This window comes from Vitis riparia, chromosome 14, assembly GCF_004353265.1.
Source record: "Vitis riparia cultivar Riparia Gloire de Montpellier isolate 1030 chromosome 14, EGFV_Vit.rip_1.0, whole genome shotgun sequence".
NCBI classification, from domain to species: domain Eukaryota; kingdom Viridiplantae; phylum Streptophyta; class Magnoliopsida; order Vitales; family Vitaceae; genus Vitis; species Vitis riparia.
The window spans coordinates 426,927-444,491 of NC_048444.1; the positions used below are offsets into that span (position 1 = coordinate 426,927).

The window sequence follows — 17,565 nt, forward strand, 5'->3', positions numbered from 1 at the left end:
ATCCAGAAAATTGGGATAAAGCTAGAAAGAAAGATTTAACTGAAAAAAGCCCTGAAGAAGATAAGGGTCAAAATCTGGCATCTGGAACCAAAGGAGATAAATGCAATCCATCGAGAGATCGCATGAGGCCTTCTAAGTCCTCTATCTCAGAATCTGACAGGTTACGACGGAAATTTAAATTCCAAGAGAAAGGACGAGTAGGACCGAGAACTGAAGAAATAGGTATGTTTTTATCCAAGACTACTCTAAATAGACTTGGATATTGAGAACCCAAAGGTTGGTCCCCCCACCACAAATCTTCCCAAAACCGAATTCTTTCCCCATTTCCTACCACAAACCGAGTAAACGAGGAAAACTCCTGAAAGACTTGAGTAATAGCCTTCCAAGGACAGCGATGTGACCATCTGACTAATGTGTTAGCATCCCAACCATTGGAGTGTGAACCATAAATGCTAAGTATGACCTAATGCCATAGAGCTGAACCTTCTCTAGGGTACCTCCACAGCCATTTCCCTAAAAGAGCGAGATTCCTCATAGAAATATTCCCAAAACCCAAACCCCCTATTTCCTTCGGTTTACACACGACATCCCACCTTACTAAATGATCCCTTTTGCCTTCCCCAATCCCTGACCATAAAAAATCCCTCTGCAACCTCTCGATTTTTGCAGCGACTGAAGCAGGTAACTTAAATAAAGACAGAAAGTAACAGGGCATATGGGTAAGGCAAGATTGGATGAGAGTTATCCTCCCTCCGAATGATAGGTATGCCTTTTGCCATCCATCTAATCTTCTTGAAATTCTCTCAATCACAGGATCCCAAAATCCCCCTGCCCTGGGTTCCTTCCCAAAGGAAGACCCAGATAGAGTATAGGCCAGCCTGAAGCCTTGCATTCAAGTGTCTCAGCCAATCTTGAAATATGAGCTTGATCCAAATTGATACCATAAATATTACTCTTGTCTAGATTGACCTTAAGCCCAGAAATATGCCCAAAAGCTAACAAAAGACTCTTGAGAGTCTGCAAGTCTTCCTCCCTAGTGTTAGAAAAAAAGATGGTGTCATCGGCAAATTGCAAATGAGAAACCCTAGTTCTGTTTCTACCCACCCTGAAACCCTCCAACATATTTCTCTCCTCTGCTCTCAAAAGCATCCTACTCAATGCATCTGCTACTAAAGTAAACAAAAAGGGGGATAAAGGGTCGCCTTGTCTTAATCCTCTCGATGCCTTAACCCAACCTTTAGCGCTACCATTCACCAATACTGCATAAGAAACCGATGACAAACATCCATTCATCCATTTTCTCCATTTAGGACTGAACCCCTTCTTCTCCAACACTTGATCTAAAAAAATCCCACCTTACGTGATCGTAAGCCTTTTCAAAGTCAATTTTAAAGACAACACCTTCCTCCCCTGATCGTCTTCTCTCATCTACTATCTCATTTGCTATGAGAACCGCATCCATTATTTGTCTCCCTTGAACAAAAGCGCCTTGAGTAGAATGGATGGTTTCATGTAAAACCCCTCTAAGACGCCCTGAGAGCACTTTGGCTATTATCTTATAGAGACTAGTGATCAAACTAATGGGTCTAAAATCTGAGATTTTCTTTGTCGTACTCTTTTGGGCAAAAGAACAATGAAAGAGGCATTAGTGCTTTGATTGATAACTCCGCTCCTATGAAATTCTGCAAACACTCTCACTAAATCCTCCTTAATCACATCCCAACAGTCTTGGAATACTGCAATAGTAAAGCCATCGGGCCCCGGAGCCTTGTCCCTATCCATCTGAAAAATGGCTTTAGAAATCTCTTCTTCAGTGAAAGGGGCATCCAACCTTATCGCGCTCTCTTCCGAAATAGGGGACCAATCTAATCCTTCAATACTCCAAGACTCTCCTATAGGACTCGCATAGAGATTTTCAAAGTAAAGTAAGATCTCCTCTGTGATTCTCTCGGCATTATTCAACACTAAGCCCCTTTCATTTTCCAAAGTCTTGATATATTTCCTATTTCGCCTGCCATTAGCCACTTTATGAAAAAACTTAGAGTTGCAATCCCCTTCCTTAACCCATTTCACCCTAGCTTTTTGTCTCCAATGGATTTCCTCCCTCAAAATTAATTCCTCTAGCTCCCCTTTTCTTAAGACTCTTTGATCTAACAATTCAGAGGTGAGACCCCCATCCTGCTCAATGGCGTCAAAGATAGCTAAATCCTTGAGGATACTTTTTTCTTTTCATTAAGCTCTCCAAAAGAATTCTTATTCCATTCCTTCAATTTGGCTTTAACAAATTGTAATCTCCTCATGAACTTGTGGCCTTCCCAACCGTTTCCTTGAAAACCCCTCCACCAGATTCTAAAATTCTCCTTGAAACTAGGATGTTGCAACCACATGTTCTCAAATCTAAAAGGTGTTGGGCCCCACATGAACGGGTTGGTATCCAAAGCAATTGGCCAATGATCCGAGGTCCTTCTGATAAGGGTTTCTTGAATGCCTTGGGGAAAGAGCTGCCCCCACTCGTTTGAGTAAAGAAAACGGTCTAATCTCTTACACACGGGAGACTCTTGCATATTTGACCAAGTGAATGATGCGTTCCGAAGAGGTGGATCAAGCATTTCACATTCTCTAATAAAACTATCAAAGTCCCTCATGCTTGAAGTTAGTCTAGAGCCCCCCAATTTTTCTGTACTTCTCCTTATGACATTAAAATCACCGCCCACACACCACGACGGAAAAGTTAGACCATAAATGTCATGAAGTTCCACCCAAAAATCCTTCCTAAGTGAGGGACTATTTGGATCATAAACTGCAGAAATCCAAAGAGATCCACAGCCCTCCAAGGCAAACTTGACCGATATTGAGAAAGAGCCTAATACCACTTCCTCCTTGCACAACTTTTTTGAGTCCCAAATGAACAAAATCCCTCCTGATGCCCCACACGCTGGGAGAATAACCCAATCCTTATTTCTGACCGTCCAGACACTGCCCACTAGCCTTCTGTCACACTTCTCCTTTTTTGTTTCCTGAATCATCACAACATCCGGATTCTCTGACCTAAGGAAATCTTTAATCACCCTACGCTTAATCCTCGAACCCAAACCCCTAACATTCCAACTGATGATTTTCATGGAAAAACACTCAGGCCCTAACCCTCCAAACCAAATCCACCTGGATTCAAACGCCTATGGGCCTCTATTCTTCCTCCTAGAGTACACCTTAATGTCCAGAGAGCATAGAACCTCTCGCACTTTAGCCATTTTCCTAGGGGACAGGCCATCGATAAGAAAGTCTTCCGGTGGGGATGCCACATTAACCCCCGGACTGCCTAACATCAGGTTAGAAGACTTCCCAGGGGTAGATCTCTCGGACATCTGGTCAAAAACAGCTCTCTGATTCTCCTCCTCAACATGGACAGGGATGCCATCAAAATTTAAAGGGCCAACATCACCTATTTCAGGAAAAATTTTAAATTTACCATGATTTACCGAAGGAGACTGGGAAAAAAATTCTGAATTTGGGAGATGAGGACCAGAGGGACCCGGTAGAGTCTTTTCCAGATTACAGAAAGAAGAAGAATAAGGCTCGGGTGGCTGAGAAGAAAAAGGTAGACTTTCCTCCAAGTTTTCCACTCCCGGAATTTCACAATTTTCTCCCAAAATGATTTCCTTACCTCTGGTTCTTGGAATAGAAGGTGATACCATGACTGAAGAACCACAAGGATCGTACCCCGCTCGGCCCGTAAATCCTCCTTTGTCGTCTTCGATTTGGGATTTTCGCGGGTCCATCTCTCCACTTGACGTCGAGCTCTCTTCCTTTGACCAGCTGTTGCATTTCCTAGGCAGAAGACAACGGAAGATGGGACTGTCTCTGATACCTTGAGATCCCAACCCGCCGTCCACTCCCAGATTGCGAGCTTCGCGACGAGGCGCTGCGTTCCGTAGGGGAAGAGGCTCGCTGCTACTCCGTTGTCCAAGACGGCGAGCCGCGCTTAGAAGGAAGGTTTTGGACCACGTCTTCCTTGAATCCGTCGTCTTTTCCCCTTGCGTGAAGACTTCCATCTGAACCAGTGGAGCTTTCCCCTTCCTCGCTGCGCTTTCTTCCTCTCGAGGCCTACCTTTCATGCCAGAGGACCTCGATCCTCCTAGAAATTGGCCCAACCCCGACGGGCCTATTGACTTATAGCCCACAGTCCGACGCCCGTAACAATCGTCTTCTGTTTCTGAAAGCGGGCTAGGGTTGGGTAAAGTCTGGGCCTGTAACTCATCGGCCCGACCATCCTCTCCAAGTATTACCTCGACGTCGGCCCTCTCATCGCCTGAACATAGCTGCGTGGTCGCTTTTGCAGAGGAGCCCACGCGCTGGAGAGAAGAAGATGATGCCGCTGCGTCATGGGCTTGAGGGACGTCTGGGCCAGCTTGCAGCCCACGACTCCTTCCCCCTCTTTGGGCCCTTGCTGGATGGGCTTTAATTGAAGTCTCAGGCACTATGGGCCCAAGAAAATTCTCTTCTACTAAGCCCAATCTGCTCCCTTCCTTTCCTTTCTCCCTTTTGGCCGCCATGCTTTTACTTGAGCACCGATAGCGTGCCCGAGGAAGAAGCTCCCTACTGTAGCACTCATTACCCCTGATGCTAACTCGTAGCCCCTCTGCAAATTTTGTCGTCTGAGAGACGCAACCCTCTTCTTTCAACCACTCGTACTTGCAGTGGGATGTCTCGGACTTGACCGTGTCGTCTTCACCCTCTTCTCCGATGACTGAAACTGCCACTGTATGTTTCCAGGCCCCGTCTTCCACCTCAAGCAACGCTGGAAGCACGACATTAGGATGCATCTCCACCCACAGCTTCACCTTCGTCAAGTCCAACAGCTTCACGGTTTCCCTAGCTACCTCCGTCACCCTCCCCACTTCTTCAAGATGAATTTCAGCTGGTCTTCCTCCCACAAATGAAAAGGAAGACCTTTCAACACTAACCAGCCTCGTCTGAATTTTCCAGGAATAATCATATTTTCACTTGGCGCCCATCTTCTTAGGAGAACAGGCCTTCCTTTCACTAAAAGTCTCTCCTGCTCCTGGAACCATATTGCTCTTCCTGCTGTACTCACAAAGAAACACCCCTTGAAGGCGGAAATGGGATTTATAGACACCATACCTTTCACACCCATCATCCTCGCAATGGCCTTGCCTTCATGAGTCCAGTCTTGGACTTTTTCTTTGCATTCACATATTACGGCTCTGGCCCATTTTCCAGCTGATAATGGAACTCCACTCCTACTTCCATCCTCTGCAACCACCTCTGCGTATGACCGACCACCTCTATATATGCTTTTATTCATCTGAGTATTGCCAAATGTCTTCTTCAACTCTACTCCGACTTGATCTGAATAATCTTGCACTGAAAGAATCGCCCTCCTAAGGACTTCCCATCCATTACCTTTAACACCCTCGGGGATGACAAGAAGAAGAGGTTTCCTTCTTGTAGCAATCTCTGTGATTTTCATGAATCGCCCTCTATTGTTGAAGCAAATCTCCATCAAATGAAACTTATTCTCGCCCCTGAACTTTCGTGTAAATCCCCTGGTTTTCTCCAACTCCACAGCTTTCTTCAACTGCTCCGTTAACCAATCCATCTCCTCCCTTCCAAATCCTACTGATACCACAAAACCACGGCTCCTTTCTGTTACTGATACCCAAGTTCCACCATTCGATCCTTCAAACTTTACCTGAAAAGACTTTTTTTCCACTTCAAACTCTTCAACTTTGCACTTCATCATGCCAGATTCACTTCCACTTCTCAATATCTGTATATTCGAAGAAGGTTCTTTTTGGCTCACCTCAATTTATGGTCTTAGTAATTCTAACCCAAGGAAGGATTTTTGGTTGGAACTTCAAGACCTTTTTGGTCTAACTTTTTTGAATTGTTGTGTTGGGTGGAGGGGTTTTCAATGTCATAAGAAGAATTTTGAAAAAGTTAGGTGGCTCTAGGTTAGTTAGGTGGCTCTAGGTTAACCCTTAGCATGAGAGGTTTTGATGAGTTTATAAGAGAAAGTGAATTAATTGGCCCTCCACTTAGAAATGCTTCTTTCACTTGGTCAAACATGTAAAAAGCTCCCATTTGCAAAAGGCCGGATAGATTCCTTTACTCAAATAAGTGGGAGCAAAGTTTCCCTCAAAGTCTCCAAGAAATGCTTCCTAGACTAACTTTTGATCATTGCCCCATCGTCCTAGATACTAATCCTTTTAAACGGAGTCTTACATTTTTTAGGTTTGAGAATATGCAGTTACTTTACCCAGATTTCAAGGAAAGATTTAGTTCATGGTGGTGTGAGGGTCAAGTTGAAGGTTGGGAAGGTTTTAAATTTATGAAGAAGCTACAATTAGTCAAATCTAAATTGAAAGACTTGAATAAGGTGTCTTTTAAAAGAGAAAAAGAAAAACATTTTTTCAAACATTGTCAAGATTGATATAAGTGAGCAGAAATGAACAAACCCCTGAAATTTCAGCTTTGAGGGCCTAAAGGAAAAGGTTCATTGGAGGAGTTATTGTTGAAAGAAAAGGTTCATTGGAGTAAAAAAGATATGGTTAAATTGATAAAAGAAGATTGCAATTCTAAATATTTCCATAGAGTAGCCAATGGTAGGCGAAATAGGAAATTCATAAAATCTTTAGTGTTTGAAAAATGATTGACTCCAAGAAACATTGGAAACATTTTAAAGGAGATTGTGTATTTTTTTAGAAAGCTATACTCCAAGACCCCAGGTGGCTCTTAGAGGGTAGAAGGTTTGGATTGGTCACCCAAATCAGGAAAGAGTGTTGTTTAGTTGGATCGAATGTCCCTTCTTAGAAGGATAGGTGCACTTTACCCTTTTTCAATTAAATAAAGAAAAATACTTGGGTTGGATGATTTCACCATTGCAGCGTATCAAAAGTGTTGGGATGAGATAAAGGAAGATCTTATGAGGGTGTTTTTGGAGTTCTATAATAACGGGATAATCAATCAAAGTACCAATGCTACTTTCATTGTTGTTATGCCAAAGAGTCAAACCAACAAAATCTTGTATTTCAGACCTATCAGCCTAGTCACAAGTCTTTATAAAATCATAGCAAAAGTTTCATCAAGGCGCATCTTAAGAGTTCTCCATGAAACAATGTACAAATCCCAAGGAGTCTTTGTTGAGGGGAAACAAATTTTAGATGTTCTAATTTCCAATAAAATGGTGGATGAGAAAAAACATTTAGGAAATGAAGGAGTAGTCTTTAAAATAGATTTTGAAAAGGCCTATGATCATATGGACTAGCATTTTTTAAATCACGTACTAAAGAGAAAATGGATTAGGATAAAATGGATGTCTTGGATAAGAGGTTGTTTGTCATTCGCAAGTTTTGCAATTCTAATAAATGGAAATGCCAAAGAATGGGTTAAGGCAACCAGAGGTTTAAGACAAGGAGATCATTTTTCCCTTTTCCTTTTGACCATTGCAATTGATGTTTTAAGTAGGATGGTGCTTAAAGCAATGGATAGTGGCTTACTAGAGGGCTTTATAGAAGGTAAGCATAAAACTAGATTATTTCTTTTACAATTTGAAAATGACACCATTTTTTTTTTCTAGAGCCTCTATGGAAAACCTGCAAAACCTCAAGTTAATCCTATTGGTATTTGGGTAAAGATTAATTTAGATAAGAGCATCATCTTTGGTATCGATACAAGTCAAGATTAGGTCTCTAGTTTGGCTTCAACGCTTGATTGTAAAGTTTCAAACTAGCCCTTATCTTACATGGGTCTTCTTTTAGGATGGGATTTGGTTGGCAAACAAAGGATTTAATGGTTGATAGTCTCAAGAAGATTGATGGGTGGAAAAAAGTCTTTTTGTCTTTAGGGCAAGAATAACTTTAATTCATTCTTACTTGTCTCACATTCTTTACTATTTCTTACCTCTTTTCAAGATTCTAACATCAGTAGCTTCAAAGATTGAGAAATTGCAAAGAGATTTTCTTTGGTCAGAGATTAGAGAGGGTAAAAAAAATTATCCAATTAGTTGGAACATGATGTGTAGACCAAAGGAGTACGGAGGTTTGGGGTTTCAAGAAGACTATTTTGTGGAATCATGCTCTATTAGGGAAGTAGCAATGGAGGTTCCCATAGAAAAGTTCTAACGTTTGGCATTAGGTTATTTTGAGTATTTATGGGACACATCCTAATGGATGGGATGCCAACATTTTGGTCAGATGGTCACATCAGTATCCTTAGAAGGCCATTGCACAAGTTTTCCAGGATTTTTCTCCACATGTCCATTTTACGGTGGGTGAAGAGGAAAAAATTTACTTTTGGGAAGATTTGTGGTGGGGAAATCAACCTTTATGTTATAAATTTCCAAATCTTTATAGAGTTATTACTTTAAAAAATCTCACCATCTCAATGATTTTTGGCAACTCTTCTTCTTCTTCTTTGTCTTAGAACATGAACTTTCATCCCAACCTCACAGATTTGGAAATTGAGAGCCTTTGAAAGACTTATGTTTTCACTCACCCTAGTGTACTTGTCTCCTTTTGTCCTAGATACAAGCGCTTAGTCTCTTTCCTCTTCAAGTTATTCTCAATAAGATCTTTCTTTTCAGCCTTGTCCAATTTATCAATTCTATGTCCTTTGTTTCTAGCCAGATTTGTAGGTGAATACCAATGACATGCAACAGTTGAGAAGACCTTACAAATCCCTTAGCGTTAATTGTTCCATCTTATGTGGAAGTGGAGAGTCGATTAATCATTTTTTTCTACATTGCTTTGATAACTTTAGGATTATGACACAAGTTATTCAATCTAACCAAGATAGATTGGATTCCACCGAGGAACATATACAACATGATGACCATCTCTTTTAAAGGATTGGGGAATTCCATTAGAATCAAGACCATTTGGAAAATGTCTTGCCCCATTCCACCTTGGATCGTGTAGTGAGAGAGAAATGCTAGGATCTTTGAGGAAAAGTGGAGAATGGTAGAGACATTGTGGGGTCTACTTCACTTCTATTCCTCATTATCTGCTTCTTGTACTATTGCATTTAAAGGCACTTTTCTCAATGTTATTAACTTAATTGACATTTGGTTTGTAATTCAAAATGGGTGGACAATAATGAGAAAAGCACTGTTTGGTTTTGATATATAGCCATAATTGGACTAATTTTTGTATAGAGCTTAAGTCATATTCTAATTAGATTCTTGTATTTTGTAGGGAAGATCCTTTATCTTTCTCTTGCTCTTTTTATTAATATACATTATATCTTTGTTCCTGATATATAAAATAAAAAAAAGGTTATTTGTCCATGTTGGATTTCATCAATTGATTGAGCTCTAAGTGAGGCAAGGGAGGTGATTTTTTTGTTTCCTCATAGCATCATTTAGCCTTTTAACGCCCTTGTATACAATGGGTATACCTTTTCAAGACCTCTTATTAGGTGTTTTTAATGTGTTCTTTCTTTGACTATCAAAAAGAAGAAAAAAATGGGCTCAAGAATTCATACTCAAAGTTCTCACTAGGAAGGAATATGTACCAACTCAAATCCGTATAAAGGATGCCATCCTTGCTCTCTAGATTTATAAACTTAGACTCAAAATAGACAATGTCAAAAGAGGCAAAGGATTGCTAAAAAGTCTTACCATTGTTGTAATGGTCAAGGAGTGTCCCTCCACATAAAAGTAACACAACCCATTAAAATTAGTTCATGAACTTTTTATAGGTTGTACATCACCCTCAGGTTCGAGTTTCAACTAGAAAACCATTGGCTACTTGTCCATTGTTGAATGTACATGCATGTCATCTCGGGCGCTGTTGATGTGATACTATCATATCCAAACTCCATTGCTTATACTAAAGGTAACATAAAAATTCTTACTCACATATTGTACTCTTTAAGGTCTATTACTTTCCTCTATCCATTAAGTTAGAAATGTTATCAAGCACATGGAGTTAAAAAATAAGGACAGGGAAAAAAAAGGCGCACACAACCACATAGAAAAGTTATCAATTAGTTTGTGAAAATATGATATGTTAGTATACATTAACAAAACCACATGGTAATGCCTCAAGGCTAAATAACAAGTATCAGAAATGACAGCATGAAGAGCAAGTATTGCTGTTCCAACTTCATTATTAAATCCATTTTGTGTTATTACTTAGCTTTCATCGATCCCCAAAATTGTTGACCTGCAACATAAAGAGATGAATTCTGATCATATGACCAGCCAGTAATTACCTGTTTGAGCCATTGTCGACATTTGAAATACTAAAAGAGTCCAAGGATTTGTTCGGCAAGTCAGAAAAATCAATACTTAGCTGATTCCCCAAATAATTAATTGGAAGAAGAATGAAAACCCCAATAATTCCAGCAAAGGTAAATACTCTCAAACTGCATTTTACAAACAATTTATATTAGAAGATAACAATATGTGACAAAAAGGATTAAAAAACAAAGATGACCAATTATAAATCAAACACCCAATAAATGGCTGATGAATTATGTAACAGGGACATAGAAGGAGGTGTTGGTCTGTTGGATGGAGTAAAAAAAGGAGTACGGCATTTTTTAGCAGATAACTTAAAAACAAAACATAGTACTATCCTGGAAACAGAAAAATGGAAATGGGAAAGAAGAAACGGTATGATGGAAAGGGAAATGAAAATAGAAAGGAAGAATATCTATAAAGAAAAAATAAAGGCTTGTTCCCTTTTTCTTATAATTTTGGTTGAAGTTATACCTAACACAACAAAACAATCTTACTGAATCTGCTACCAGTTCATACAGAGTTTGAAAAAAACACACCCAACAAGTAATATGGAAGCATTAGCAGAGTGTGTCAAACCCCCTGGCACCATCATTGCCCATTCCACAAGCCCACCCCAAACCCAACCCCCACACACCCCCCACATCAACCCCCCTCCCCCTTTTCCCTGTTTTTCTCCTCCCACTCCTTATGCCCAAGGCATTCTGGAGATGTTGTTGATGCATCACCATTCCAAGTTCATGTCCAATGCATACAATTCAACTGTTACCAGAATCATTTTCCTAATTTGCAATCCTACTAAACTTATTGAAAAACGATTGTGAATGTGTACTGAAAGTTTCAACCAGGTTGTATGACTTCGAAATTCATGTATTAGAATAAAAAAATTCAAAAATCTAAACTACTCAATTTTGATAATTATGTCACGTAAAGAAGGCTCATCAGGACTGGATGGTATTGAATTAACAGCAGAATACTCACTGCTGTTAATTTGTCACCTGAACTAACTTCTTTCAGCTTTCTTTTCAGTAATTTCCCAGGTTAAAAATAATAATAATAATCTAGAAACAAAAAGGAGAGGAACTCCTTTTTCATTGTTTGATATGGATGTAAGTTACTCCATTCACCTTGATTTTACATAGTTCTTTCTCTCTTCCTTTTTTCTTCATAAAATGCTCATATAATTATGAAATCAATATGATTTTCTTTAAATATTTCATCCTTGATTGAAATTTTAACTTGTGCTCTTATTTGAAGCAATTTTTGTTTTATGCTTCTTCTCTTGTAATTTTTATTTTTAGTCTACTGCTCAAAAGATGCCTTCAGCAAAAAGAGTACTTAATGCACCTGTATATTATAGAAGCATATGCAAATATGCCTAAAACACACCCACATACACAGGGACACAAAAAAGAGTCCCATCCTCTACAAAAATGTATTTGCGAGTGCTGAAGTGAAGAGGTTTAAGCAAATTATTTCAATCTACTCCGCAATAAAATGCCATTTTTAAAGTTAGTTTTGCTGAAACTATCTAAAGTTACCTGAAGATGAAAATACGCATAAAAACCACAGCATCCAAGCCTGACGTTGACAAGAGATCTTCTTCAGAGGGCTGCCATGCTCTTGTCACCCAACCAGCAGAAGGTAATAATCTGTCTAAGTTGAAATGATTTGTACGTTGAGATTTTCCTTCAGCAACCAAGCGTGGTGCATAGACATGGAAGTTACCAGGCTGCTTCCTCAGTATAGAATATAGAGTGAAAAATAAAAAACAAAGGCCAAGATTGATTCCAACAGAAGTTAAAAGAGCAGAAAGAATCATTCCTGCTAAAGAACTTCAAAATGTGACAGTAAATCACCACATCAACTCTTCATTCCATCAACTAAACTGCAATGACAGAAGAGAACACAAGGGTAACCAAGATAAATTTCCCAAAATGAAGAACCACACAAAGCAAAGTCTAATTAGAGGTACAGAAGTTTGATAGGAATGCTAATGAAAGCCTTAATATTGGGGAAAAAAAAGAATGGAATATAAGCATGCTCTCAAATTTTATAATATTAATGAAAAGGGAAGACCTAGAATTTCATTGAACAAAAAAATCCAGTTGGCACTCATCTATGATTTATTTAATGGTTAGTCTCAGTGATTAAAAAAAAAAAAAAGATGATGCTCCTAAGGTGAAAGTTGAGAAGAATTGGAATTCATCACCACTTTAAGTGCCCCGGGAACCTCTAACAAATCAGGAATTTGCAACTCTAATTTTGTTTGAAACAATGATTGGGCATGCAGTAAACAGTATGTGTACCACATATATTATTGTGCATGTCCATGTCAGGTGCTAATCAAGTAAGATAGTTCTTTTGACAGCATAGAAGTGATTCATATTGCAAAACCAACATATTTGGAGAGACCAAAATGGACTAAGATAAAGAAAGGAAGTCAATCAGATAGGAATTTCCTCAGCATAAGGAGCCAGAAGCAAAAAAGAATCAGAGCAGCCTCACCCACATTATAAAAGAAGCCTCACCATTCGGTCTTTGCCCTCTCTGGATATGTTAGCCTCTCCCAATAGTAGAGCAGTCTCACCCAGTAATGGCATAGTTCCATAGTGGGTCACCCGTCCTGGTAAAGGGTGGTGTTTTAAAAGGTTATTGAGGTTTACGTTAATCAGCCTTGTGGATATAACCTCAATACAAAGTAATTGAGGTTGTTGAGGCTTAAGCCTCAAATATTCAGTGGGTTTTGGACCTTCATGAGCTTTGGTACATATTTTATAAGGGGTTTAAGCCTCGATATTGAATAATTTCAATAGGTTTTCAGTTGTTGTGGACTTTGGGTATGCATTTTATGGTTGGGCTCATAATCATTATCTATTATTGATAAATAAAGGTGGGAAAAAGACCATTGAAGTTGATAGATGAAGAAGAAAAATGAGTGGACATCACCATTGATGAGGAGGATGATGAGCAATTCGATATAATGACATTTCCTAGAAGGATCTTACTAGCGATAGTGATAGTAGTGTTACAGACTATTTAATAGAGCCATGAGAAACAATTAGATTGTGGGAGAGAGAAACGAGAACTAGATTAGAAATTGTTGAAATTATTTTGTGGCTTTTTATTATTTTATTTTCATATGATTTTAATAGTATTTTTTTTTTTTTTTTTTTTGAGATTTTTCTTCTTCTTATTATTATTATTTTTTGTCTTTAAGTTGAGGCCTACTCCTCGTTTAGCCCAAGGCCTATGCCCCATCTCATTTGGGTAAAACTTCTCGAGAGCACCTTCAGCCTTTCAAAACATTGGTAAAGAAAAGGCGTGAAAATGCTCTTCACCAGGATAAAGCCTCCAATATACACACTCACACATCTTGAAGTGCTCATTTAATGCAGCTAAGAATATGATGATCCACAACACCCAAAACTTATTCCAACCCTACCTCAAACATTGTTGTATTTCATTCTTTCTAGGGATAACAAAGACCAACAGTTTGCATGTAGTACTGCTCCAACTCATATTTCTGAAACCCACATCCAACACTACCCGAAGTAGGTACCAGGTAGAAAAACAGGTGCAGTACCAAGCACAACAATTGGAATTCCACTGCAACCAAAATATCTTGACTATATTTTGTAGTTTGAACAACCAATCCCCAAACCATAAGAGTGGCAACATTGTATAAAAAGGTGAAGATTTAGATTGTGTTCAACTGGCCCCCACCTGGCACCAGGTGTCCCTTAGCAGGACCTAACTCTGACAACGGCTAATCCTTGAACATGTTTAAAAAGGCAAAGATATCTTAACCTCCTACCTAACATTCATACCTAAACCTAGCCTGAAAACTGGAACTAATTTGGTAGGTCTGATATAGTGGTATGCACATGCACCATTCACATCTTCCTACAATTAAGGATGGACGCGAGGCCCGTCTCAAGGAACCCCAACCACACCTTGCCCGCAACCACATGGGTCCACCCCCTTGCCTACAATCACACCCAACCCATAAAAAAAATCCCCACCTAATCCTACAAAAATAAGAAGAATCCAAATTTGTCACTTGAACACCCACCACAATTAAGAACACAAAACCAAAAAAATTCAAGAACATGGTGCCCAATTCAATGAAATGCAAAATCCAATCCTCACAATCAAATTTTCATCGAATCCCAATTTGTATTTTTGCATTCATGGACACATGCTCACCAGAACATGCACAGCAAATGCTCCATTCAAACACAAAGAAGGCTCTAAAATCAAAGAACCATGCATTCATTACATGGGTACGGAATTTTCCCAATTGGGTTTCTTGTTTTCCGACGATTGCTTAAAACAAACGCATTTCAGAATTTGAAACAAAAGACGAACAAGTATCGTGAAATCACACAAAAACACGTACATAAGCTATTTAATTCAATTTAATTTTCAGAGATTGAGGAATAATCATAAACCCTAATCAAAGATGGAATAATTCAAAAAAGTGAAGGAGTAATCAAACCTTGAAAAGAGCGGAAAGATTCAAAGAAAGAGCAATGAGGAGTGGGAGTGAGAGTGGTGGCAAGCTTTTGCTGAACCGTGGACAGGTGTGAAATTTCCTCAACGTAACCGACTTCACATTTGAATTTCCAATTCTGCCCTCAAGAAGTGGGGTCCACCTCAGTGAAGCTTCAGCCTTAAGCCCCATTGGCCCACCCTCTTATCCCGTTATCCGCGTAAAAGCTTCTCATAGGCCTTTTTGTTGTTTGTTTTTTTTTTTTTCCCTCAAAAGAAGTCAAAATTGAAGTCAAAATCAAAATCATAAATTTCTAATAAAATAGTTTCGTGTCCAATAACTTAATGTTGAAGCAAAAATGAAATATCTATGAAAAACAATATTAATAATATTTTTTTGACTTCATATTAAGTTATTTCCTAAAATTTAATCTTCTTTAATAAAATTAATCAAATAAATACAAAAGTTTCTATTAAATATAAAAAAGAATTTTCAATTGCTAAAAGCTCAAATGTGATGTAAGAGCTTACGCAAATAATTTTACTAAAAGATATTTTAATTATAAAAAAATAATGTATTATAAAGAAAACTTCTCATAGAAGTTTGCTTCTTAGCTTACATAGGAAGTCGTTTAACATAGAGTTAATATTTTATTATATTAGGATTGATTCAATAAGATTATAGGTGTCATTTCGGATTTTATTTTCAAAAATTAATTAAAAAAATCATAATATTATATTTCTCTTCGACATTAAGTTTTGCTTAAAATATTATAAAAATGTATTTTGTCGTTATTTAATCATAATGGTGTCTTATTCGGAAAAAATAAGTGAAAAATAAGATATAGTTTGAAATTTTTGCAAATTTCGTTAAAGATAATGTTGCTTATCGAAAAAGCATTTTTTTAGTTTATATTAGAAGTTGTTTGTGTTTAATATTGTTTTAATGATCATCCTTTAAATTGCGGTTCTAACTTTAATTTTAATCTCAATAGCAATAGCATATGCAAAATGTGGCCAAAGGGCATGTTTTAATTATCATAAGATAATGGCTTATTTGTTTTCTTAAGAAAACAAAAAATGAAAAACAAAACCTATGGTACCAATTTACTATCATACCAAATTTTTTATCTAAACCATTCAAGTATATAGTAAAATTTAGACCATTAAATGAGAATATAAATATATAGAATCAAGGTATAAACATATAAGATCAAAATACAAAATAATGATATTAAGTACATAATAATGAGACCAATGTATGAAGTAATAAAACTATATATAACGTACAAAGTAATGAGTCTAAAATGTGACACATCCTTATTAGTGTACCTTTTCAATAATGTAACATTTCATACATAGTCCAACCATTGTTTTAATAGATCTTAAAAGCTAAATGCTTATTTTTCAAATCCAATAAGAGCTTTATAGCCTTGTGTGGATAGTTTCTTATTTTAGCTTTAACTAAATATTGAAGCTAAAGTTGAAGATATGATTTTAAAGAAATAATTTTGGTATTATGAAAGTTCCATTAAACTTCAATCATTTTGTGTGTGAGTTAAAATATCAATTTTTATGATAAGTGTTGGAAAGTGTCTCATATTTTATTTTTGAGTCAATTAGAACATCGTGGATAGTTTCCAAATAATATATATTTTTGTAAAAGAGTTTCTTATTATCATAAAGGAAATATCTTGTTATGAGATCTTTTTTGTAGGAATAGGTATCTTTGATAATTATACAATTAGTTTCTGATATGCAATCTTCCTATGTAATTAGGAAAATATATAAGAAGAGATTTTGACTAAAAATTAAGTTTTTTTTTTTTTTTTTGTGTAATTGGGACTTTGGGATTTAAGAGTTCTAAGATTGCAATATCTTTTAATAATAGTGGAAGTTTTTGTTCATTTTCACCCGTGAATGTAAGCTTTAGGTCGAACAATGTAAATTGTTGTATGTTTTATGTGTTTTCTATTTTCATGTTCCTATTTTCTTCTTCATATTATAATTCTTTCTCATAGTTTTTCATAACAAATTAGTATTAGAGCACAGGTTATTAGACCTGAAATGGCGACAAAGTTTGAGGTTAAGAAGTTCAATGACATAAACAATTTTAGTTTATAGCTCGTTAAGATGCATGCTTATTAGCTTAACAGCGGTTGTCAAAAACACTAAAAAGTAGAGAGGCTCCATCAATAACATTGTCTGATGAAAAGAATGATGAACTTATGGAGAAAACACATAGTACTATTTTATCATGCTTAGGTAATGAGGTACTTTATGAGGTTGTAGAAAATGATATGATTGTCAAGTTATGGTTGAAGGTGGAAAGTTTATATATGATGAAGTTTCTTACAATTCACTTGTATTTGAAAAAACAATTATTCATTTTCCAAATGAAAGAAGATATACCCCTTAAAGAGTACATTGATGAGTTCAATAAATTGTCATGGATTTGAGGAATATTGAAAACAAAATTGATGATAAGGACAAAGTTATAATTTTGATGTATTTTCTACCAAATCTTATGAGTACTTCATGTATACCATGATCTATGGTAGAGATGCTCTCTCCATAAAGGATATAGAACAGCCTTGAACTCCAAGGAGTTGAAGATAAGGGTGTCCGAGACTAGAAAAGAAAGCTCAAGTGAAAGTTTTTCAATTGCAACAAAGAAGGGTACTTGTGAGAAATTGTCTAGATCGTAAAAGAAAAGAAAATGAGAAAACTTCTAATTCTAGTGATTGATTAGAGCCACAAATTGTGTTCTAATGACACAATTAGAAATCAAATTATGTGATAAAAAT

The 17,565-nt window shown here is 37.3% G+C and overlaps 1 protein-coding gene across 4 annotated transcripts in view; it reads right to left on the bottom strand.

The window, feature by feature from the left end:
- Positions 1 to 14,867, bottom strand: part of LOC117930297 (CSC1-like protein HYP1) — a 32,891-nt gene extending 18,024 nt beyond the window's left edge. For 3 of the 4 annotated variants that reach the window (XM_034850880.1, XM_034850881.1, XM_034850877.1), the window contains exons 1-3: positions 14,766 to 14,867; positions 11,806 to 12,152; positions 10,237 to 10,389 (exon numbers count right to left, since the gene is read on the bottom strand). In XM_034850880.1, the coding sequence (XP_034706771.1) occupies positions 10,237 to 10,389; positions 11,806 to 12,086 (434 nt within the window). In that variant the 5' untranslated portion in view covers positions 12,087 to 12,152; positions 14,766 to 14,867. Of the gene's footprint in view, positions 1 to 10,236; positions 10,390 to 11,805; positions 12,153 to 12,795; positions 13,344 to 14,765 lie in introns of those variants that run through there. The other variant, XM_034850879.1, reaches the window with a different exon arrangement.
- Positions 14,868 to 17,565: the final 2,698 nt, after the last annotated feature.